This window comes from Pseudophryne corroboree, chromosome 1 (assembly GCF_028390025.1).
Source record: "Pseudophryne corroboree isolate aPseCor3 chromosome 1, aPseCor3.hap2, whole genome shotgun sequence".
NCBI classification, from domain to species: domain Eukaryota; kingdom Metazoa; phylum Chordata; class Amphibia; order Anura; family Myobatrachidae; genus Pseudophryne; species Pseudophryne corroboree.
In genome coordinates this window covers 768,416,822-768,442,281 of record NC_086444.1, presented here as the reverse complement: position 1 = coordinate 768,442,281, position 25,460 = coordinate 768,416,822, and the positions used below count along the sequence as shown (strand labels likewise).

Below are 25,460 nucleotides of genomic sequence, written 5' to 3'. Positions count from 1 at the left end.
TATATCTACTAATTATTTAACAAACAGCTGCTATGTAAATATTTTCTGCAAATGTATTATTACAATTTATTCCTTAATCAATTAATTTCAAGTCGAGTCTGCTATATCCAAAATGCTTGAAGCATTTTGGGTCGCTGATTATTTTTATGTTGTGCATTAATTAGCAGCCTCCCTGGTGTATCTGCCTGCCCCCCAGACTCTTGTATCAACAAGCTCCCATTGGCTAGGTGACACAGGAGACTGGGGGTGGGTAGATACACATGGGAGGGTGCAGACTGCTCTTCCCAGAGGATGTGGCTGTGATAAGCGCTGCTGATATCCTGTGAGCTTATCATTCTCGCTGATTAAGCAGTGTTTGACGTGCTACTGTGTTACCAGCCTCCCCTCGGTCTGTGCTGCAGCATGATGTCACAATGATGTGGCGCGTACTCAGAAAACTTTAGTTTTCAAAATATTTATGTATTCAGAATACTGGATATGGGAGACTCAACCTGTACTGTAATGTATTATTCTATTCTATTTCTGGGTTTCTTGTATTTGTAACACAGGTCTCGCTCTCTAAGAAACTCTATAAAGGCTAAGATGCTGACTGAGGACTTCATGTAGCAAGTTGAAAAACAAAACCAAACCAAAAAAACCTTAAAAATATTTATCTTGAAATACAGCTTTGAAATGTAAAGCAGAGCAAAGATTAAGAATAAAGAGATTAGACAAAGAGTTAAACATCTGTAAGAAGTCAAGAATCACTGCACATTTAGAACCCTGGCTGAAACACCGTGGTGCCAGTCACGTAATTTTGTATATTTTGGACTAATGATTTGCACAGGAACCTTTTCCCTACAGAGAGAGAAAGGATAGAAAAAGACAGGAAATAAGAAAAGGAAAAAACTGCAACAGATAAGAACTCACACAAGCCTTTGCAATTTAACATGCAAACGTTTCCCTATTAGCGGAACACAACCACAGATTTGCACGTAAGATGCAAAAATAAACATACAACACAAAATAATAGGCACAACACTATCACTGACAAGCCAATAGGATCAGAAGCCTAATGACTACATTGGCCTGAAGATTTGCTGCCAAGTATTAAGGGATAGTTACAGAAAAAAAACAAAAAGAAAAACCCACACAAACATGCTACTTCTGAAATGGGTAAGCTACTAGCAATACCATACAGCAAGGAAAGAAGCCCTCTAACATTTATGAACATGTTAGACAACACACAAGGGAGGCACAGAGACATCTATAGTTTCAATGCTGAAAAAGTAAAAAATACTGGAAATTAAACTTACTGGTTCTTTTTCACATTTTCAGGCTCTGGTTCAGTCACTGCAATGAAAAAAACATTTTTAACATAAGATGCAAACTTTTAAGATGTAAAGAACACATTCAGGGCAGGACGCATCATGTACTGTATCACAATTCTTCCAGATGTTTTTTAATGCTGAATGAATGAATGAATGAATGAATGAATGAATGAATGAATGAATACCTGCTGGTACAGCTCTTCCGATACAGAGCTGACCTGGCTAGGAAGAGAATTCCAGGTTTATGAACCTGGAGTCTCTAATACACAAGCAGCAGGGAGTTTTTGTGAGAAGTAGCCCATACGTTTCCACATCACAGCTCCACAGCATACTATGGGGACTGCTGTGCTGAGATTCCGCAGCAGATATCTCAGTGATATTCCGTGTACACATGGTGAGCCATATGCACTGTGGTAAACCTCCAAAAGCAGCAGTTTTAGGAGGTTTTACAGCATTTTACAGTGTGCTACATCGCACCATATAGTGTTTGGAAAAATATTAACGGAGGGCTGTAAAGTCAGAAGGCAATAATACCTAGGTTTGTATTCTTAGTGATGCCAGGTTTGTTGTTGGGAGGAGTTTATTATTGGGTTACTGGGCAGTCTGAGATCAAGGGCCAATGAGGTTGGGCTTAATGTGATAGAATGATTTATATAAATTAGTTTATCAGGTTTTGGCCTTTGGCTTACTTGAATTAAACTGCTGTGCTATTTGTTTTAAAATGTTATTTGTTAATTGCTGGCTTTTATTCCTTGGAGATGGGGCACAGCAGGCATGAAAGCACAGATGCCAGCGGCCTATAACTGGCACAAGATACGGTCAGGAGCACTTTGCATCTCAGTGCGGCTGTTTTGGGACATCACCCTCACAGACAGAAGGGAAGCGGGAATTCCTTGACCTGGAAGCGCAGAGCACATACAGCCACTCCTTTTGACTAATTGTTGTTTTTTAATGAACAGATTACCCTCATGGAAATATTCAATTACAGCTATCACCTCTTTCACCAAATATTCTAGAGAAAAAGTCAGAGTTTGCATGTTTGACCAGGGGCACAGGGTAGAATATAAAAACGTGAAGCAGCATAATTACAATACAGATGTGTCCTCCTACATCTAGCCTCAATTTGTCACACAGTGTGAGATGCTTGTCGCAAGTGAACCGCATAGTCCCGTACAACTTTCCAAGCGTCGGGCGTATTTTTTTGCTGAAAATACATCTTAGTAGCATTGAGAAGGACGCACCAGAAGACTGTGCCGATTAATTTGATACGCAGCACTTGTATATTTTGTGTGACTGGCCCTGTATATGGAGCACAACGGAACACGTACAGATTCACAGTTGCACAGAGGTATACAACACATTAAATTAATCAGCACAGTCTACCGGTGTATAAACTAGGCAGACAGATCAGCCATCCGATCAGATGGTTAGAAAGTACATATACACTTACCGATCGTCGGCCCAATGGCATTTACATGTGTCCACCCAGTTGTGCTGTCAGTCACCGGTGGCCTCTGCAGCAAGTGTACGAGCAGTCTGCAGATATATCGGCTGCACTGCAGGGATGACGCAATATGTCTGAACAATATAGTTCACAGATATATCGGGGGTACACGTCCTCTGACGCGCCCACGTCACATTGGTCGTGCAATTGAATAGCTGATATATCGGCCAGTGTGTACCCAACATTAGATACATTTTGCCAGCAGATTCTCAAAGGACCTTGTGGGCTGAGAGGGGCAGCAGCAATGATGCATGAGGACACATCTGTATGCAATAAGAGATTTGGCTAAGCTGTTTCAAATAGGACCACAAGTAGAAGTATACAGCTGTTACAATCACAGTGCTACTTCAGAAAAACAAAAGGTCAAATACACATGGTCACAGAAAAAAAATAAAATTAAAAATAAAATAAAAAGACAATCTTAAATTTGTCAAATTCTGTTTCCCTGGCTGTTTTTCTTTTATCACTAATGTGTACTAGAGTCATAGACAGTACCTGAGCTGTCACAGAGGATATCAGAGGGTTGCTTTTGTTACCTAGATTCCCAGAATAACTAGACATCTATATGCAGAAAGCAAAAGTTCTAAAACTAGATGGTATCAATTTGGTTTGAAAAATGAAAGAATAAAAGAGTGGAATTACTTACTGTGCTCAGTGCCAGTCATCTGAGCAAGGATGCGGAAAGAACGTGACTGGGTGGTACCAGTGCGGGGATGCCAGTCTTCAGTGTTGTCTATCAGACGCTTCTTGCTGGCATCACTGAAAGCAGGAACGTGGTGGAAATCTATTTCGGTGTCCACAATGTGTTTTCGAGGAGGGCTGGATATAATAAAAAAAAAAAAAAATGACAAACAGGAACATTAATCCCTATACAGTATTTGACTGTTAAATATAATATAACCAGTTATATTGTTATATAGTAATCCTACACAAATACCTTTGTACTGTAGGACTAATACAACAGGATTCAAGTAAAAGTACTATCATTTGTTACACTCCAGTAAAACCATAAAATAGCTGGCCTAATAAATAGAATTACATTTCATCATCATATGAAAATAGTTAAACAAGCAAAATAACTGATCAAGGGCCTTTAAAACTGGAAATACAAGAATGTCAATCTATTATGATAATACATTCACAAATAAACCGTTAAATGCTACGAATGTCTGGTAAGAGTGAAGATATTTACCAGTTAATAAACCACTACTCTACAAACTATTTCCCACGATACAGAGGTGTACTCAAACATCTAGGAGTAAATTTACTAAAGGCTGAATTTAAATAGATCTAAATCGATGTGTTCCAGGGTCAAGCGCGCATATTTACTAACATTCAAAATGGTCTGTTAGTATAGGAGCATTTTAATCCCTGAAGACAACATTGATTTAAATCGATTTTAAATTGATTCAAATCTACCTTTAATATATTTAGACCCTTATCCTCAATAGGTCAGACGGCACAAGATGTATGGCGCTTGTTAGCCGCTCCTAATGGTGTGGCGTCTTTTTTCCATATTTTTCACCTGAATTAGCAGTACCCTAGAATAGAGCTAAGTACCACAAATACTGGACACTAAGGAATATAAAAAGAAAAAAAGGGGAAGAAAAACAAACTAACAATCGCCATAATCCCGTCCATAGTCTGATGTGATATAACGTGGTTCCTAATATTCCACCTGAGTGGGAGGCCAAGGTATGCTAAAAAACAAACAAACCGTCAGTCTATGGGTCGGATTTAAAGTTGCACGCACGTCTGAGGACAGATCTTGAGATTTTTAGTACTGTACAAGTTCTGTAACAAGGGGGGTAATTCCAAGTTGATCGCAGCAGGAAATTTTTTAGCAGTTGGGCAAAACCATGTGCACTGCAGGGGAGGCAGATATAACATGTGCAGAGAGAGATTAGTGTTCACTCTAGGCTGTTTTAGCAGGGCGCCGCGCCCTGCCCGTTTTTTAGCAGGCAAAACCCGCCCTGCCCCTTTTGCGGCGCCCTGCTAGAACAGCCGCCCGCTTCCTGCCCTCCCGGCGTGTATAGATGCCGTGCGCATGCGCGCGGCATCCATTCACGCATTGGGAGAGGGCTGGGGGAAGCCCAGCACCGACGGAGGTGCTGGGCACGCCCCCAACAGTGACGTCACCGGCCACAGACGCTCTCTATAGTAGCGTCTGTGGGCCGCACCGCCCCCTAAAATGACGTAGGGGTGACCACGCCCCCTAATTTGCGTGGCCGCGCCCCCGTTTCGCGCGCACATGCGCCCCCGGAGTCCGGCGCCCTGCCCCTTTTCAGTCCTAGAGTGAACACTAGAGATAGATTTGGGTGTGGTAAATTCAATCTGTAATCTAAATTGCAGTGTAAAAATAAAGCAGCCAGTATTTACCTTGCACAGAAACAAAATAACCCGCCCAAATCTAACTCTCTCTGCAAATGTTATATCTGCCCCCCCTGCAGTGCATATGGTTTTGCCCAACTGCTAAAAAATTCCTGCTTGCGATCAACTTGGAATTACCCCCAAAGAGCAGATATATACTGGTGATTCCAAGTTACAGTACTGTACATGCATCTCCATACAGGGCTTGTGCCAGTGCGTTGTGATAATGATGATGGCTATTTAACCAAGAGTGCTACTTGGCATAAGGTTGAATATCCATATGTTGTTATGGTAGAGTGTAACAGTGACCAACTTGACAGCAATTATGAAACCAGCCCCTCTGGATGTGGGTAACAGCGCAGTGTGCTTTCATGGCACACATTAGGACTCATGATGAGAGGACAGCAAATATATCACACAACAGAATATCGGAGCATTGTTATTTATACAACTACTGTACCAGTCTACATTTAGGCTTTTAGCATACTTTAATGCAATCAAGCATCCTAAAAATACATTGGGAGAATTGACAACTGAAGCAGAGATCCACCATCAACTAGTCTGCATGTAACAGACTACATACAGAGTACAAGTTGGCCTACATCCATTTCTTGCACACTTGTATATTGCGTGTGGCCAGCTGTATACAGAACACAACAAAACTTGGTGTGGATAAAAGCCACGGCTGCCGTTTCATATACAGATACTCATTTTAATCAGCATAGTCTGCTTGTGAGTCTTATTCATATATCAATGATAATAAGATGCATTTTCAGGGAAAAATATTCATGAAAAGATGTTTGCCGTTAGTAAATGCGATCAGGACCAGGCGCGAATAGAAGGACAGTTTAACACAGTCGTCAGGGAACAGGGGTAAAATTACCCCAAATGGAGTAAAAATGAAATTCCTGGGGGTAATGGACTGTTGCGCTGCCGAGACACAGCCCCGTCCAGCACCGGCCGGCTCGCGATGTGACGTCACACCGCGCTTCCTCCTGCCCGCCCTGCACTGTGCTCCTGGCCGCCCTGTGCTGTGTTCCTGGTAGCGGTGTGACGTGCTGATGTCCCACCGCGCTTCCTCACACCCGCCCATCCTGCGGTGTCCTGTCCTCCCACCCGTGGCCCATCAACCCACACACAGAACTTGAAGTGTTCTGTGGCTGACCGCCGACGGAGTTCCGCAGGATCAGACCCATTCATTACACATATATATATATATATATATATATCTATCTCATTCATATACACACATATACATATATATATATATATATATATATACACATACATACATACACACACACACAGTATCTCAGAAATGCCGTATAGACTGAGATAAACAGTATATACAGTATGCACAATAATAAATTATTTTCATCCTTTCAAATCAATGGGGTAACGTCAGCGTATCTAAATGTATTTTGGGGTAAAAGGTAAAAAAGTTCCCTTACCCCTGGTTAACATGACTGTAGCATCAACAAGGGCGGACACATCTGTACATATATACATACATGCACATATATGTTCCAACTCAAATGTAATAAATGGGCTATGATGTACTGCAGCCACTAGATGGCAGTCACTTACACTAATTAAGTTTTCCCTACAATACAAGTGTCTAAAACAAGTGTTTTTAACCTATAGGGCTCGTTCACATACATGAACTGGAAAATTGGAGAAGACGCAAGAAAACGAATGTGAGCTTTAGTAATGCATTTTTACCATTACAATCCATTGTACAAATAGTACATGTTAACACGCAAGAAATAAGTTATGCTGTATTGTAAAATGTAAAATGCAATAGTTATAATAAACCTACTAAACCCATAAGAAAACATTCATTCTAGTTTTTCTTCAGTTTCTGAGGCTGAAGCTGCATTAACAGCAGACCTGTGTGAACTGGTCTGGACCCAGATCGAGTTCAAATCAGTTTCATGACCCATTCATTGTTCAATGCGAAATTATAAAGTAATTTCCTTTTCCATCTACAAACCAGGGGCCTTATTTAGTAGCATACACTACTGAGAAACAGTCACATTTCCCCATTTCAAGGGTAATGCGCACGTGCGGTGCCCGCACGATGCGTGCGCAGGTAGGGAGATGCGACTGCATCTCAGTAATGTGAATGTCTCTGCCTGATTGACAGACGCAATGTTGCGGGGGCAGTGCGGGAAAAATGGGGGTGGGTCCAGGCCGTTTTCAGGGCGGTCACATGACTTCAGTCTGCAAAAAAGAAAATGGTGGCGACCTGACTGCCTTTGCAGGCAGGCTGCACCGGCAGGAGCGGCTTCCCTTATTCAGGCATGCAATCGCAATTGACTGCCATTAGCATGCTGGGGGGCCTTGCCCTGTGCTGGGCGGCCCCTAGCACTCGAGTGATAGCAGTAGCAGAATCTGCTACTCATGCTAAATAAGGTCCTAGGTATATTAATGTACAACAAGGAATTGTGAATCTGTACAACAGAAATAACAGAAATAAATGCCCAGCCTGGCGGTGGCGACACGTGACCGGGTGAGAATAGTCACACTCATGATCGCTGTCTGTGCACGCTAGTCGCAGCAAACCTGACACACTTGTGATGAGGCTGAGCAAGACGCTCAGTCTCATCGCAGATGTGACTAGTTTGCTGTGACTAATTTGCTATAGGTTATATACCCATGCGCTACAATATCCGCAAACACTACAAATATCTTTATATATTTGTATTTTTCATACCGTTTTGGTGGAATTTTCCTTTAAAACAGTCGTGAAGTTGACGAAAAGAACAAAGAAAAGAAAAGAAATATGAAAATGCTCCCCAAAAATAGGTTTATATTCAAAGCCTAAAAACATACAGTATAAAGAGACACGTGTATGACACCTCCTGAAAAAAGCTACTTAATTAAGAAACAAAACAAAAACAACAACAAAAATAAATAAAAAAAGTTTTTTGTTTTTTTTTTGTAAGTGTACTGTAGGAATTTTGTATCCTTGTCTCCATATTTTCATGGATTGTTATCTTTTTGGGGCTACTTAGTGTCTCTGATGTAGAAAATGGTAAGAAAAAAAAACAAAAACGTTTAATCAGCAGTGAACTGTAACGTTGGAAAAATCTGCATGTTGCAGTTCAATTACTGTCCAAGATATGAATGTTCATCTGTTAAAATGTATGTGTACACCCCTTTGAGGTTACTGTTACTTATATAATTAAAACATACATAGAGACACAGCATTTGAAAAAACACACCACATCCTCCGCTTGTTAGCAGTTAGTATATAATTAACCATTTACGTTGGATGGAATATTGAATGGTTTAATCTTTTCTGTAGAATTTTCAACTAAGTCATTGTAAAATTAACCTGTCGTACAGATAACCTGGTTAAGAAAATACATTAAAAAAAACAAATAATTAAGCTGAACATTCATGTTTAATAACATTCAGCCAGCAGATGATGCCAAGTCCTCAAAAGCAAACAAAAGTTTTTCTTTCAACTAAGTATATAGCAATGTATTTTGGTTTGACTTTACAGAATTATATTAAGCAATAAAAAAAGTTTAGTTCCCACAAGACTAATAGGGGTATATGCAATTGCGGTCGAATTCCCGAAATTGTCGAATTTCGGGTCATTTTCGACCCAAAAAAAAATTTGCCTATGCAATTCAGTGCTTTCCGACCAAAAAACGGACTTTCAAAATTCGACTTTTTGAAATTCGAATTTTTGCAAATTCGACTTTTCTGCAATGATACAAGTGCTGCAATTCGACCAAAGCATATTCAATTCAAGTTTGGAAATTCGACAGCAGTGCTTTTAGCCTGCAAATTCGTCATTTTCAATCCGCCACACTTTGGAGGGTGAAAACAAATAAAAAATTTTTAAACATGTTTTTTTTTGTGTTTTTTTTTTGGGAATAGCAGATCTATTTATATTAGAAGGGATTAGGTACTTTTTTTTTTTTTTTTTGGAGGCACAAATATTATTTATATATTTTTTAAAATATTATAATTATTTTTTTATTGCTGGAACGGTAAAATCCTAAAAAAAAATGGCGTGGGGTCCCCCCTCCAAAGCATAACCAGCCTCGGGCTCTTCGAGCTGGTCCTGGTTCTAAAAATGCGGGGGAAAAATTGACAGGGGATCCCCCGTATTTTTAAAACCAGCACCGGGCTCTGCGCCTGGTGCTGGTGCCAAAAATACGGGGGACAAAAAGCGTAGGGGTCCCCCGTATTTTTAACACCAGCATCGGGCTCCACTAGCTGGACAGATAATACCACAGCCGGGGGTCACTTTTATGCCGTGCCCTGCGGCCGTGGCATTAAATATCCAACTAGTCACCCCTGGCCGGGGTACCCTGGGGGAGTGGGGACCCCTTCAATCAAGCCCGAGGCTGTCCCCCCCATCCAATGGGCTGCGGATGGGGGGGCTGATAGCCTTTTGTGATCATGAAAAGAATATTGTTTTTTCCAGTAGTACTACAAGTCCCAGCAAGCCTCCCCCGCAAGCTGGTACTTGGAGAACCACAAGTACCAGCATGCGGGAGAAAAGCGGGCCCGCTGGTACCTGTAGTACTACTGGAAAAAAAATACCCAAATAAAAACAGGACACACACACCGTGAAAGTAAAACTTTATTTCATACGTCGACACACACATACTTACCTATGTTCACACGCCGACATCGGTCCTCTTCTCCATGTAGAATCCAGGGGTACCTGAAAATAAAAGATCAATATACTCACCTCAGCCATGGTCCAGAGATAAATCCACGTACTTGTAGAAAAAAACAAAACGCAAATACCCGACCAAACGGACTGAAAGGGGTCCCATGCTGACACATGAGACCCCTATCCCAGAATGCAGAGAGACCTGTCAGTGACAGCTGTCACAGAAAGGTCTCTATAGCCAATCAGGAAGCACAACTTCGTTGCGCTCACCTGATTGGCTCTGCGCGTCTGAGCAGACAGCGCATCGCACAGCCCAGTCCATTATATTCAATGGTGGGAACTTAGCGGCTAGCGGGGAGGTCACCCGCCGGTCAGCGGCTGACCGCGGGTTAACCCCACCGCTACCCGCAAAGTTCCCACCATTGAAAGTAATGGAGCGGCTTTGCGATGCGCTGTCACAGCACAGACAGCGCACAGCCAATCAGGTGAGCGCCACGGAAGTAGCGCTTTCTGATTGGCTGAAGGGACTTCAGTGACAGGAGTCACGTGATGTCCCGGGATTCGGGAGAAAGGGGTCTGATGTGAAAGCATGGGACCCCTTTCTTAGTCCGGTATGGATCGGTGTTCGTTTTTTTGTTTTGCCAAGTACGTGGATTATCTCTGGACCTGGATGTACCTCTGGACGCTGGAAGGTGAGTATAATTTTTTCACAGGTACCTCGGATCGTCGGAGACCGTGGCAGTCGGCGTGTCAACATAGGTAAGTATGTGTGTGTCGGTAGTGTGTAATAAAGTTTTACTATCAAGGTGTGTGTGTACTGTTTTTATTTGGGTATTTTTTACCAGTAGTACTACAGGTACCAGCGGGCCCGTTTTTCTCCCGCATGCTGGTACTTGTGGTTCTCCGAGTACCAGCTTGCGGGGGAGGCTTGCTGGGACTTGTAGTACTACTGGAAAAAACAATATCTTTTTATTATCACAAAAGGCTATCAGCCCCCCCATCCGCAGCCCATTGGATGGGGGGGGGGGGGGGACAGCCTCGGGCTTCACCCCTGGCCCTTGGGTGGCTGGGGGGGGACCCTTGATTGTAGGGGTCCCCACTCCCCCAGGGTACCCCGGCCAGGGGTGACTAGTTGGATATTTAATGCCACGGCCGCAGGGCACGGCATAAAAGTGACCCCCGGCTGTGGCATTATCTGTCCAGCTAGTGGAGCCCGATGCTGGTGTTAAAAATACGGGGGACCCCTACTCTTTTTGTCCCCCGTATTTTTGGCACCAGCACCAGGCGCAGAGCCCGGTGCTGGTTTTAAAAATACGGGGGACCCCTACTCTTTTTGTCCCCCGTATTTTTGGCACCAGCACCAGGCGCAGAGCCCGGTGCTGGTTTTAAAAATACGGGGGATCCCTGCCCAATTTTTCCCCTGCATTTTTAGAACCAGGACCAGCTCGAAGAGCCCGAGGCTGGTTATGCTTTGGAGGGGGGACCCCACGCCATTTTTTTTCCGGGTTTTTCCCGTTTTTTAAAATCGCGGCAAAATCCGCCAAATCGGCCGATTTTCGCCCGCGATTCTGGCGAATCCGTTTTTCATTGAATATGGTGAATTCCGGAAGCCACCTTCCGGAATTCACCTGTCGAATTAAGTCGAATTAAAAAACGGCGAAAAATTGCCGCGATTCGCCGTGAATTGCATATACCCCATAGTCTTGGTGAATCTTGTTTGGAGTAGTGGGAATCAAAGACATGTGAGCACCTATTTCATGTTAGATTCGAAGAATAGAAGGTACTGTATGTATCATCATTTTCAAATTCATTCTAGTTACAAACCCACCCGCAAAAAGTCATTTTTAGTTGTATGTGGATTTAGCCTTTAAAATATTCATAGGGGTATATGCAATTACCGGCGAATCGCGGCAATTTTTCGCCCGTTTTTTAATTCGACACAATTCGACCGTCGAATTCCGGCAAGTGGGTGCCGGAATTCAACATATTCAATAAAAAACGGATTTGACAGTCCCGCTGTCGAAAAACGGCCGATTTGACGGATTTTGATCCGATTTTTAAAAAAACGGAAAAAACCTGAAAAAAAATTGCGTGGGGTCCCCCCTCCAAAGCATAACCAGCCTCGGGCTCTTCGAGCCGGTCCTGGTTCTAAAAATCCGCGGGGAAAAATGACAGGGGATCCCCCATATTTTTAAAACCAGCACCGGGCTCTGCGCCTGGTGCTTGTGCAAAAAATATGGGGGACAAAAAGAGTAGGGGTCCCCCGTATTTTTAACACCAGCATCGGGCTCCACTAGCTGGACAGATAATGCCACAGCCGGGGGTCACTTTTATACAGCGCCCTGCGGCCGTGGCATTAAATATCCAACTAGTCACCCCTGGCTGGGGTACCCTGGGGGAGTGGGGACCCCTTCAATCAAGGGGTCCCCCCCAGCCACCCAAGGGCCAGGGGTGAAGCCCGAGGCTGTCCCCCCCATCCAAGGGCTGCGGATGGGGGGCTGATAGCCTTGAGAAAATTGAAAGAATATTGTTTTTTCCAGTAGTACTACAAGTCCCAGCAAGCCTCCCCCGCAAGCTGGTACTTGGAGAACCACAAGTACCAGCGTGCGGGAGAAAAACGGGCCCGCTGGTACCTGTAGTTCTACTGGAAAAAAATACCCAAATAAAAACAGGACACGCACACCGTGAGAGTAAAACTTTATTTCACACATGTCGACACACACACATATTTACCTATGTTCACACGCCGACCTCTGTCCACTTGTCCAAGTAGAATCCACGTGTACCTGTGAATAAAATTATACTCACCTCAATCCAGTGTCCGGATCTTTGAAAATAATCCTCGTACTTGGCAAAACAACAAAACGAATACCCGGACCAAACGGACTGAAAGGGGTCCCATGTATACACATGGGACCCCTTTCCCCGAATGCAGAGACCCCCCCGTGACTGCTGTCACAGAAAGGTCTCTTAAGCCAATCAGGAAGCGCTACTTCGTGGCACTCTCCTGATTGGCTGGATGCGCATCTGCTGGCAGACAGCGCATCGCACATCTAACTCCATTAGTTTCAATGGTGGGAACTTTGCGGTCAGCGGTGGGGTTACCTGCGGTCAGCCGCTGACCGCGGGTGACCTCACCGCTGACCGCAAAGTTCCCACCATTGAATATAATGGAGAGGCTTTGCGATGCGCTGTCTGACAGCTCAGACGCGCATAGCCAATCAGCAGAGTGCCAGGACGTTGCGCTCGCTGATTGGCTGAAGGGACCTTTCTGTGACAGCAGTCACGGGGGGGGTGTCGGGACCCCTTTCAGTCCGTTTGGTCCGGGTGTTCGTTTTTTTTTTTTGCCAAGTACGTGGATTATAATCTGGACACTGGATCAGGTGAGTATAATTTTATTCACAGGTACACGTGGATTCTACTTGGACAAGTGGACAGAGGCCGGCGTGTGAACATAGGTAAGTATGTGTGTGTCGACATGTGTGAAATAAAGTTTTACTCTCACGGTGTGCGTGTCCTGTTTTTATTTGGGTATTTTTTTCCAGTAGAACTACAGGTACCAGCGGGCCCGTTTTTCTCCCGCATGCTGGTACTTGTGGATTTCCAAGTACCAGCTTGCGGGGGAGGCTTGCTGGGACTTGTAGTACTACTGGAAAAAACAATATTCTTTCAATTTTCTCAAGGCTATCAGCCCCCCATCAGCATCCCTTGGATGGGGGGGACAGCCTCTGGCTTCACCCCTGGCCCTTGGGTGGCTGGGGGGGGACCCCTTGATTGAAGGGGTCCCCACTCCCCCAGGGTACCCCGGCCAGGGGTGACTAGTTGGATATTTAATGCCACGGCCGCAGGGCGCTGTATAAAAGTGACCCCCCCGGCTGTGGCATTATCTGTCCAGCTAGTGGAGCCCGATGCTGGTGTAAAAAATACGGGGGACCCCTACTCTTTTTGTCCCCCGTATTTTTTGCACCAGCACCAGGCGCAGAGCCCGGTGCTGGTTTTAAAAATACGGGGGATCCCCTGTCATTTCCCCCCCCCCCCCGGATTTTTAGAACCAGGACCGCCTCGAAGAGCCCGAGGCTGGTTATGCTTAGGAGGGGGGACCCCACGCAATTTTTTTTATGATTTTTACCATTCCATTTAAAAAAAAATAATAATAAAAAAAATATATTTTTAAAAATATATAAATAATACTTGTGCCTCCAAAATAGACAAACCAAGTACCTAATCCCTTCTAATATAAATAGATATGCTATGACCAATAAAAAAAACACCAAAAAAATCATGTTTTTAAAATTTTTTTATTAGATTCCGCCACCAAAGTGTGGCGGATTGAAAATGACGAATTTATTGTCTAAAAGCACTGTTGTCGAATTTCCAAACTTCAATTGAATATACTTTTGGCGAATTGCTGCATTTGTACCATTGCAGAAATGTCGAATTTGACAAATGTCGAATTTCAAAAAGTCGAATTTGGAAAGTCGTTTTTTTGACGGAAAGTACTGAATTGCATTGTCGAATTACTATTTTTTGGGGCGAAAATGTCCAGTTTTTCGACATTTTCGGGAATTCGACCGCAATTGCATATACCCCATAGACATCCAGGAGAGAAAAGAGGAGAAAAGCAAATAATACAACATATTTAGGACATGGGCGTACTGTAATTACTAAAAAGTATTAATCTAGCAAAATGCACCAAACTAATTTTGTTTAACTCTCTGAATATTTCAGAAAAACAATTAAATGTTTTTTGTTTTGTTTTTTTTGTTTGATTTTTTAAGAATTCATCCCTTATCATATCAAATCTTAATAAGACCTACTGTTCTGAAATAAAGAAAACTACAGATAAATTATGGTACATACACTACTAATTATGAACCGCTTCAGAGAAACCGTACTAGAAACCAAATAAAATTAGAATAGATAATCTTCTTTTTTCTGAAACTATCACCAAATGCTTTACAATTTTACAGCAACCGATTTTAATTTTTTAAACTATACTTAAATAATGAACTGACAAACAAATTTAGTTTATAACTTTTAAATAGTGACTGAGGACAAATTGGCATGTGAACTGGAACGACAAGACCTATGTCTCCTATGAAATCCCCACCATAGTCATGTATTTTGGCCACAACTAAGGTCAGAGAAGCCACGGGAAAAAAATGGCTGCATGCAAGAGGAAGGCGCACATTGCTAGTAACTCAGACTTAAGAGCCTGCTACTTTAAATTTATTTGTTAAACTTTTCTACTTCACAATATTATGTTTTCAGCTCAAAAAAACATTCATCTGCAGAAACAGAAGAAATAAGCCAAAACATGCAAAAAAGAGAAAAAAGAATTATATATATATATATATATATATATATATATATATATATATATATATATATATATATATATACACACACACACACACACACACACACACATATACACACACACACATACACATATATTCATATTCATAAGGAATCAAGGTATGATCTCTATGGGGTATATGCAATTGCGGTCGAATTCCCAAAAATGTCGAAAAACGGGACATTTTCGCCAAAAACAAAAAATTCGACAATGCAATTCAGTACTTTTCGTCAAAAAAACGGACTTTCAAAATTCGACTTTTTGAAATTCGACATTTGTCAAATTCGACATTTCTGCAATGGTACAAATGCGGCAATTCGACAAAAGTATATTCAATTGAAGATTGTAAATTCGACAACAGTGCTTTTAGACAGTAAATTCGTAATTTTCAATCCGCCACACTTTGCTGGCGGAATCTAATAAAAAAAATTTAAAAACATGTTTTTTTGTGTTTTTTTAATTGGTAATAGCATATCTATTTATATTAGAAGGGATTAGGTACTTGGTTTGTCTATTTTGGAGGCACAAGTATTATTTATATATTTTTAAAAATATTATTATTATTATTATTATTATTATTTTTTAATGGAATGGTAAAAACAAGAAAAAAAAATGCGTGGGGTCCCCCTCCTAAGCATAACTAGCCTCGGGCTCTTCGAGCCGGTCCTGGTTCTAATAATCCGGGGAAAAAACTGACATGGGATCCCCCGTATTTTTAAAACCAGCACCGGGCTCTGCGCCTCGTGCTGGTGCAAAAAATATGGGGGACAAAAAGCGTAGGAGTCCCCCGTATTTTTAACACCAGCATCGGGCTCCACTAGCTGGGTAGATAATGCCACAGCCGGGGGTCACTTTTATACAGCGCCCTGCGGCCGTGGCATTAAATACGCAACTAGTCACCCCTGGCCGGGGTACCCTGGGGGAGTGGGGACCCCTTCAATCAAGGGGTCCCCCCCCCAGCCACCCAAGGGCCAGGGGTGAAGCCCGAGGCTGTCCCCCCCATCCAAGGGCTGCGGATGGGGGGCTGATAGCCTTGAGAAAATTTAAAGAATATTGTTTTTTCCAGTAGTACTACAAGTCCCAGCAAGCCTCCCCCGCAAGCTGGTACTTGGAGAACCACAAGTACCAGCATGCGGGAGAAAAATTGGCCCGCTGGTACCTGTAGTTCTACTGGAAAAAAAATACCCAAATAAAAACAGGACACGCACGCCGTGAGAGTAAAACTTTATTTCACACATGTCGACACACACATACTTACCTATGTTCACACGCCGACCTCTGTCCACTTGTCCAAGTAGAATCCACGGTGTACCTGAAAATAAAATTATACTCACCTGATCCAGTGTCCTGTGGTCTTTTATTATAATCCACGTACTTGGCAAAAAAAAAAAAACGAACAACCGGACCAGGCGGACTGAAAGGGGTCCCATGTTTACACATGGGACCCCTTTCCCCGAATGCAGAGACCCCCCCGTGACTGCTGTCACAGAGGGTCCCTTCAGCCAATAAGGAAGCGCCACTTCGTGGCACTCTCCTGATTGCTGTATGCGCGTCTGAGCTGGCAGACAGCGCATCGCACAGCTCCCTCCATTAGTTTCAATGGTGGGAACTTTGCGGTCAGCGGTGGGGTTACTCCGCGGTCACCGCTGACCGCAAAGTTCCCACCATTGAAAGTAATGGAGGGAGCTGTGCAATGCGCGTCTGAGCTTAGACGCGCAGAGCCAATCAGGTGAGTGCCACGAAGTGGCGCTTCCTGATTGGCTGAAGAGACCTTTCTGTGACAGGAGTCACGGGGGTCTCTGCATTCGGGGAAAGGGGTCCCATGTGTAAACATGGGACCCCTTTCAGTCCGCCTGGTCCGGGTGTTCGTTTTTTTTTTTTGCCAAGTACGTGGATTATAATCTGGACACTGGATTAGGTGAGTATAATTTTATTCACAGGTTCCCCGGATCGTCGGAGACATTGGAGACGTGCCAGTCGGCGGGTCAACATAGGTAAGTATGTGTGTGTGTCGGCAGGTGTGAAATAAAGTTACTTTCACGGTGTGTGTCTCCTGTTTTTATTTGGGTATTTTTTTTCCAGTAGAACTACAGGTACCAGCGGGCCCATATTTCTCCCGCATGCTGGTACTTGTGGTTCTCCAAGTACCAGCTTGCGGGGGAGGCTTGCTGGGACTTGTAGTACTACTGGAAAAAACAATATTCTTTCATTTTTTCAAAAGGCTATCAGCCCCCCATCCGCAGCCCTTGGATGGGGGGACAGCCTCCGGCTTCACCCCTGGCCCTTGGGTGGCTGGAGGGGGAAGACCCCTTGATTGAAGGGGTCCCCACTCCTCCAGGGTACCCCGGCCAGGGGTGACTAGTTGCGTATTTAATGCCACGGCCGCAGGGCGCTGTATAAAAGTGACCCCCGGCTGTGGCATTATCTACCCAGCTAGTGGAGCCCGATGCTGGTGTAAAAAATACGGGGGACCCCTACTCTTTTTGTCCCCCGTATTTTTTGCACCAGCACCAGGCGCAGAGCCCGGTGCTGGTTTTAAAAATACGGGGGATCCCCTGTCAGTTTTTCCCCCGGATTTTTAGAACCAGGACCGGCTCGAAGAGCCCGAGGCTGGTTATGCTTTGGAGGGGGGACCCCACGCAATTTTTTTCGGGTTTTTCCCCGTTTTTTAAAAATCTAATCAAAATCCGTCAAATCGGCCGTTTTTCGACAGCGGGACTGTCGAATCCGTTTTTTATTGAATATGTTGAATTCCGGCACCCACTTGCCGGAATTCGACGGTCGAATTGTGTCGAATTAAAAAACGGGCGAAAAATTGCCGCGATTCGCCGGCAATTGCATATACCCCTATGTGCTTTTTTCTGGATTTTCTGACAACTTCCAAAGGTTACAACACTACAAGTGTGTTACATTTGGCTTGTTCCTTCCATGAAACACCAACTTATACTAGCTACAACTTCATAAAACTTCCAGCGCTCAAGAACATGCTTCAAACATGCAGTTATCACGCAAGTTTACGAGGCTGTATAAATGTATACTAACTTCGCCACTGATGCTACCTGTATGAAAAAAAATAAAAAAAACAAAATTATAGTAGGTCTGACGCAACAAAAGTGCATAATGACAGAATGGTTTCAAATGCTGTTAATGACACTCAGGCAGTGTTCCTCAGGAATAAAAGAAAAATAGGGAACTCACTATAGTGGAGATGTATTAAGACTTTGAGAGAGATAAAGTAGACTAGTTACCCATAGTAACTAATCCGCTTCTGTCATTTCGAAGACTTACCGATAAATGACCGTTAATGGATAATCGGTTGCTCTGGGCAACTTCTCAACTTTATCTCTCTGTAAAGCTTGATACAGGTCTTCTTAAATGCTCACTTTAGCATTATCAGCAGGATTTGCAGAGTTTTACCTTCTGTGGAAATATTTCAAACCCACATAAAAAGAAAGAAATAACACACACAAACCCCTCATGTTAATGTCTATAGAGTATGTTTTATTTAAACATGAGCTGTAATACATGGGATGGAGGTAGAATGGGGTGAGCGTTGCCAGTGCAGTATGGATAGACTATAAAAAGATGTTAGACTGAAATGTAAGAACTTATAAGAAAGTTCCTCACGAGCCAGAAAGTTTAGGTTCCAACTGGCTTTCAGAAACTGATGTCCTACTGTGAAGCTGGGCTCAGAATGTCTGACCTGTGTGCAGCTTACAGCCAAAGCTCACTTACATTCACTTGGTTTGCTCTCTGTAATGCCAGACACGGGACAGAAACAGATTCAGTGTACTTTATCTATGTAATTCTTCTAAAAATTAATAATTTGTGAAATTAAATATTGTTATTGCTTGAAATATATCCTTACAGGTCACTGTACAGAGTGATACCATATATAGTCAGAACTCACTGCTCTTTCAGGCTGTAACTACAGCGATCCTTTCAATGAACCAACAATGAAAAGGTTAACTGCTCTATTCATTACCTGTGGTGATAACGTAGAGAACGACTGCTGGGTATCTGGTCTAGGTCGACCATGGAAAGATAGACAGTCATTAGGTCGACCATTAATGGTCGACACAGACAAAATGTTAACATGGTTAACATGTAAAAAGACGTCAGTGCTTATGGTCGACCTAAACAAAAGGTTGAAAGGGTCAAATGGTCGACACAGCTTTTTGGTTTTTCTTTTAGCATTTTAGTCAACTTTTTCATACTTTACCATCCACGTGGACCATGGCTGGGAATAGCATGGTGAGAAAAGTGAGCCATGCAAGGGGGATGCTATACAGTAATTGGGCTTCCACGTGCTTTGATGGCGAAAACAACAGCAAAAAAAAAAAGTTAGCTACCTTTTTGTGTGTCGACTTTCATCATGTCGACCTTTTCATGTGTTGACCTTTTGACCCTGTTGACCTATTGTATGTCGACCATTAGTGGTCGACCTAATGACTGTAGATCTTTCCCATGTAGATCTGCAGATCCATACCAGAAAGCTGCTATAGGAAATCTAGTTTCCCCACAATGTAATGAAAAAAATAATAATCACCAGCGATACTCCCAGCAAGTAGTAGAAGGGCCAGATTCAATTGAGAGCTTATTTACTGCAATGCTAAAGTAAAGCTTGCCTAGATACTTGAACAAGGCTACACCTTTTGCTAAATACGTTCCCTACCTATATTGCACCTCATGAGGGCCCACCCATGTTGGCATTTTTTTAATCAGTTTTATTGGTACTAACAAATTGTTTGGTCTAAGACACCAACGGCGGGATTTAATGGAGTCAGAGATCGCCGGAGGTGTGGGATGCCAGCAGATATCGTATGTTTTTTTCTAAAGGGGCAATCACTTACAAGGCATGATTTTGCCTTGCATACGATTTACCGCTTTAAAAAAAACGTCCGCGATCGGCCGGCATACCGCACCTCCGGCGATCTCGGACTCCATTAAATCCTACCGGAAATTTATATAGGCTTTTTTTTGTAAGGTGTGAAATAATTATTTTTATATAGTTGCAAGAATAGTGTAAGCAAAGAACTCAAGCATTTAAAAAAAAAAAAAAAGACAACTTTACAGATAACTCTGACCTGTCCTAAACTTCGACAAACAGTAACATTAGGTGGACCTTGGCGTTTACATGAAAGTGGGTTAAGCTTCACTCAGTGTTTCTGGATGGATCAGTGATGATTCCTACTGTCACATGCAGGGGTTAAAGTGAGCCTGAATGGGGCAGAACTACATTCCGTCAGTACCATTTGGAGACGGAACGCAGTTCTGCCTCCTCCGGCTCACCTAACCAGATGTCAGTCCGGAGCCATAGGGAAATGCCGGGTGCCCGCTGAGATTGTGTTACCAGTGGGCGTCCGGCTCCTTCCCTACAGCAGCAGCCTTTTTGCAGTCCCTTTACTAAGCGCCGTGAGTAAAGGCCCATACACACTGGGCGATTTTGAGTTGAAAGCAGCTCACTTTTAGTGTTTTGAGCTGCTTTCAGCTCGAAACCGCCCAGTGTTTATGCCCCGGCGATGAGCGCTCCCACTTCATCGCCGGCGGTCGCCGTTCATCTGCTGGTATTACCAGTAGATGAACGGCAGGGTGAGTGGCTTTCCATAGCATCCGGCTATGGAAAGCCGCTCACCCCCACTGACATCGCTGGGCAGGGGGGAAAAGCGCTCAGTGTGTATGCACTGAGTGATTTTTAGCCCAGCGATGTCAGCCATAATCGCTGTGCATACACGCTGGGCAAAAACGCCTAGTGTGTATGCACCTTTACACCACCTCTCTAGGACCATTTTAAGCACTGGTCACATGTCTAATTGGTGGCAGGTATTATACATAAAACATGTTTGTTCGTCTTTTTACTACTACTATTTTCTTTTCTAACATATTACCTTTTTATTATAACTTTTTTATTATGAACTTTTTACTGTTTACCATGCAACGCCGCAGGCAGGATGGCAGACTTCCCCGCTTAGGTCACTGCATGTAAGCATGTATGGAGAAAAGTAAGGGGGAGAGTGCAATGAAATAAAGTATTCATGTGAACGGCCTCCCCTAAGTATTGGACTTGTACGGACATAAATGCTTATCTATGGCATAGAAAGGGTTATGCATTTCTATTCCCTGGAATTAAAGGAAATTAATAAACAATTGGCTGCTTGGGCTGAAAAGCTAGAAAATTAATTGATTCAGATTTTATGGGAAAATGGAGTTTCAAATAATCTGGATACATTTTTGTTAACATTGGGTGGTTACCAAAAAATGAAAAATGTATGTGAAAAGAAAGATTTTTTTTTTAAAAAAAAAAAGCTGCATTATATTTTTGTAACTGCAATACCAGTTACTATTACAGGTTGAGTATCCCATATCCAAATATTCCGAAATACGGAATATTCCGAAATACGGACTTTTTTGAGTGAGATAGTGAAACCTTTGTTTTTTGATAGCTTAATGTACACAAACTGTGTTTAATACACAAAGTTATTAATAATATTGTATTAATTGACCTTCAGGCAGTGTATATAAGGTGTATATGAAACATAAATGAATTGTGTGAATTGAGACACACTTTGTTTAATGCACAATGTTATAAAAAATATTGGCTAAAATTACCTTCAGGCTGTGTGTATAAGGTGTATATGTAACATAAATGCATTCTGTGCTTAGATTGAGGTCCCATCACCATGACATCTCATTATGGTATCTAATTATTCCAAAATACGGAAAAATCCGATATCCAAAATACCTCTGGTCCCAAGCATTTTGGATAAGGGATACTCAACCTGTAAAACCAAGATGGCAAAAATTTGTAAAAAAAATTAAATAAAAAAAAAAGGAGGAAAAATATTCAGCCAAAGCAAAGATATGATTAGAAACTGCTTTCAGACTTTTTGGGGTTGTCAAATGTACACACATGGCTCTGTATGAGCATTTTCTGCAACCAATGTATTAAATGGCAGTGGAAGTGCTCTCTCAGGCGTGACATGTGACTTATGAACACAACCATGGAATAAGCAAGCACGAAGTGGCATAATAAATCAGTTAATTCTAGACTAGTACTGAATGTGCTGCTAAGTGCATACTGCCACCGTATCCAGTAACATCCTCGGTGGAAGAAATATTTGTTATATAAAAGGGAGCTGATCACCCCGTAAAAATTTATTTCAGCATACTATACACAGGCCAAGCATGGAATTTCTTAATGTCTTTATCAGACTGACAGTAATTTCTTCAGTAGAGCCGTCAGTCCTAGTGCTTCTAATATCCAAGTTGTGTTCCCTGAGGTTATTTCTTGTAGTGTGTGTCAATGACTCTCCACTGATCACTACATTGCTTTGGCTGACTCCGGCTAGTTTTCCTGCTGTTAGATTATCATCACCTACACACACCGTAGAACAGGGATAATCCCATGCAGAAGAATGTAGTAGGGGGTGATGTAATTAACTGTGCAAAGAGTTGCTTGCCTTCATAATGGTACTACAGAAGGTGCAAGCTTTGGGTGTGGTATAGAAGATCTACAGTGTTTAGGTTGATCCCAAATGGTCAACATGCAATAGGTCGACGGGTACAAAAGGCAGACCGATAAAAGGCCAACAGGGTCAAAAAGTCAACACAAAAATAATCTACAGGCAAATGGTCCACACGCAATAGGTACAAAAGGCCAACAGGGTCAAAAGGCTGATGCAAAGTTTTTAAGTTTTTTTTTGAGAAATACAACTTTGATGTAATGTCCTTAACACAAGTCAAAATGAGGTTCAGTAGTGTGTGTGGCCTCCACGTGCCTGTATGACCTCCCTACAACGCCTGGGCATGCTCCTGAAGAGGTGGCAGATGGTCAACTGAGGGATCGCCTCCCAGACCTGGACTAAAGCATCCGCCAACTCCTGGACAGTCTGTGGTGCAATGTGGCGTTGGTGGATGGAGCGAGACATGATGTCCCAGATGTGCTCAATTCGATTCAGGTATGGGGAATGGGCGGGCCAGTCCATAGCATCAATGTCTTCATCTTGCAGGAACTGCTGACATACTCTAGCCACATGAGGTCTAGCATTGTCTTGCATTAGGAGGAACCAGGGCCAATCGCACCAGCATATGGTCTCACAAGGGGTCTGAGGATCTCATCTCGGTACCCAATGGCAGTCAGGCTACCTCTGGTGAGCACATGGAGGGCTGTGCGGCCCCCCAAAGAAATGCCACCCCACACCATTACTGACCAACTGCCAAACCGGTCATGCTGGAGGATGTTGCAGGCAGCAGAACGTTCTCCTTGGCGTCTCCAGACTCTGTCACGTCTGTCACATGTGCTCAGTGAGAACCTGCTTTCATCTGTGAAGAGCACAGGGCGCCAGTGGCGAATTTGCCAATCTTGGTGTTCTCTGGCAAATGCCAAACGTCCTGCACGGTGTTGGGCTATAAGCACAACCCCCACCTGTGGACGTCGGGCCCTCATACCACCCTCATGGAGTCTGTTTCTGATCGTTTGAGTAGACATATACACATTTGTGGCTTGCTGGAGGTCATTTTGCAGGGCTCTGGCAGTGCTCCTCCTGTTCCTCCTTGCACAAAGGCGGAGGTAGCGTTCCTGCTGCTGGGTTGTTGCCCTCCTACGGCCTCCTCCACGTCTCCTGATGTACTGGCTTGTCTCCTGGTAGCGCCTCCATGCTCTGGACACTACGCTGACAGACACAGCAAACCTTCTTGCCACAGCTCGCATTGATGTGCCATCCTGGATGAGCTGCACTACGTGAGCCACTTGTGTGGGTTGTAGACTCCGTCTCATGCTACCACTAGAGTGAAAGCACCGCCAGCTTTCAAAAGTGACCAAAACATCAGCCAGAAAGCATAGGAGCTGAGAAGTAGTCTGTGGTCACCACCTGCAGAACAACTCCTTTATTGGGGGTATCTTGCTAATTGCCTATAATTCACACCTGTTGTCTATTCCATTTGCACAACAGCATGTGAAATTGATTGTCAATCAGTGTTGCTTCCTAAGTGGACAGTTTGATTTCACAGAAGTGTGATTGACTTGGAGTTACATTGTGTTGTTTAAGTGTTCCCTTTATATTTTTGAGCAGTGTATATTATGTTTGATAATATGTCATCACAATCAAGCGACACGTGTACCCATGCAGGCTTGCTTCACTTGCCACACTTTGGGCAAGATTATTATTCCCAACTGTAGTCCATGTGGATAGTAAAATCAAGCATATGTTGGAAAAACATGTAAAAAACAGACCAAAAACAAACAAACACCATTTGTGTGTCAATCATTGCCATGTTGACATTTTCTACCTGTCGACCATATAGCGTTGATCTACTGACTGTCGACATAGCTTCCAGATACAACAAGCATTGACTAGCGTTACTAAGGTATCAGGCGGCTGCCATTTTCTACTGCTGCTGCATAAACCCACACTTCAGATCTCAATCACTTAGGTACGATTAAAGCTGACTGAGATCTATAACAAACAGGGGCATAATGATGTACAGACTAATAACAAAAGTTAATTGACAAAACTTCAAAAACGGTCAAGTTTAGATGAAATATTCTAAATGATATATTGCAACTAGAACATGCATTTTAGTTGGAATTTGTCTGTGATGCTCTGAAAACCAGACAGTTTTGAAGAGATATTTGCCTGATTTGGGAAGGTAGACAAGTGTTAACCAGTTAAACTGATGAGTCATTCCATGTCAACCAGGGGTGTCCATCACCCATCTCAGAATTCGACGAAAATTTTTTAGTTAAGAGAGGATGTCAAAACAACTATTTCTGCCAAATATCTCGACTGTCTGACAATTAGTTTATTAAATATTGATTTTTCAATGTATTCAATTATTTAATAATCTTGGCTTCTTTATCCAGTTTATTTGACGTATCATGGATGTTTATTAAGGAATCATTATGAAATTTGGACCCCTAAGGTAACTTTTCCTCCTTAATCCAAAAAAATCTAAACAAAATTACTTAATCTGCCTCACATTTTGCAGTACAGCAAAAACGCAAATTTTTCGAATAGAATTAAAAATGCTAGGTTCAATCGACATTAGGGATACCATTTTTTGGGGGTGCTAAAAAAAGATATACATTACTACCACAAAAAAAAAAAAATTAAGCATGGTACTCTGTTTAATAGTGGAGAAAAAAAAAAAAGATTTTAAACCTACCGGTAAATCTTTTTCTCGTAGTCCGTAGAGGATGCTGGGGACTCCCGTAAGGACCATGGGGATAGACGGGCTCCGCAGGAGACATGGGCACTTTAAGAAAAACTTTAGATC

General features: G+C 42.9%; 1 protein-coding gene across 5 annotated transcripts in view; it reads right to left on the bottom strand.

The window, feature by feature from the left end:
• The window catches only part of PDLIM5 (PDZ and LIM domain 5), a 386,619-nt gene that overhangs the window by 157,767 nt on the left and 203,392 nt on the right, over window positions 1-25,460 (bottom strand). For 2 of the 5 annotated variants that reach the window (XM_063917416.1, XM_063917425.1), the window contains exons 6-7: window positions 3,461-3,633; window positions 1,296-1,332 (exon numbers count right to left, since the gene is read on the bottom strand). In XM_063917416.1, coding sequence (XP_063773486.1) covers window positions 1,296-1,332; window positions 3,461-3,633 — 210 coding nt within the window. Of the gene's footprint in view, window positions 1-635; window positions 838-1,295; window positions 1,333-3,460; window positions 3,634-7,900; window positions 7,919-18,227; window positions 18,245-25,460 lie in introns of those variants that run through there. The other 3 variants (XM_063917454.1, XM_063917436.1, XM_063917445.1) reach the window with 3 other exon arrangements.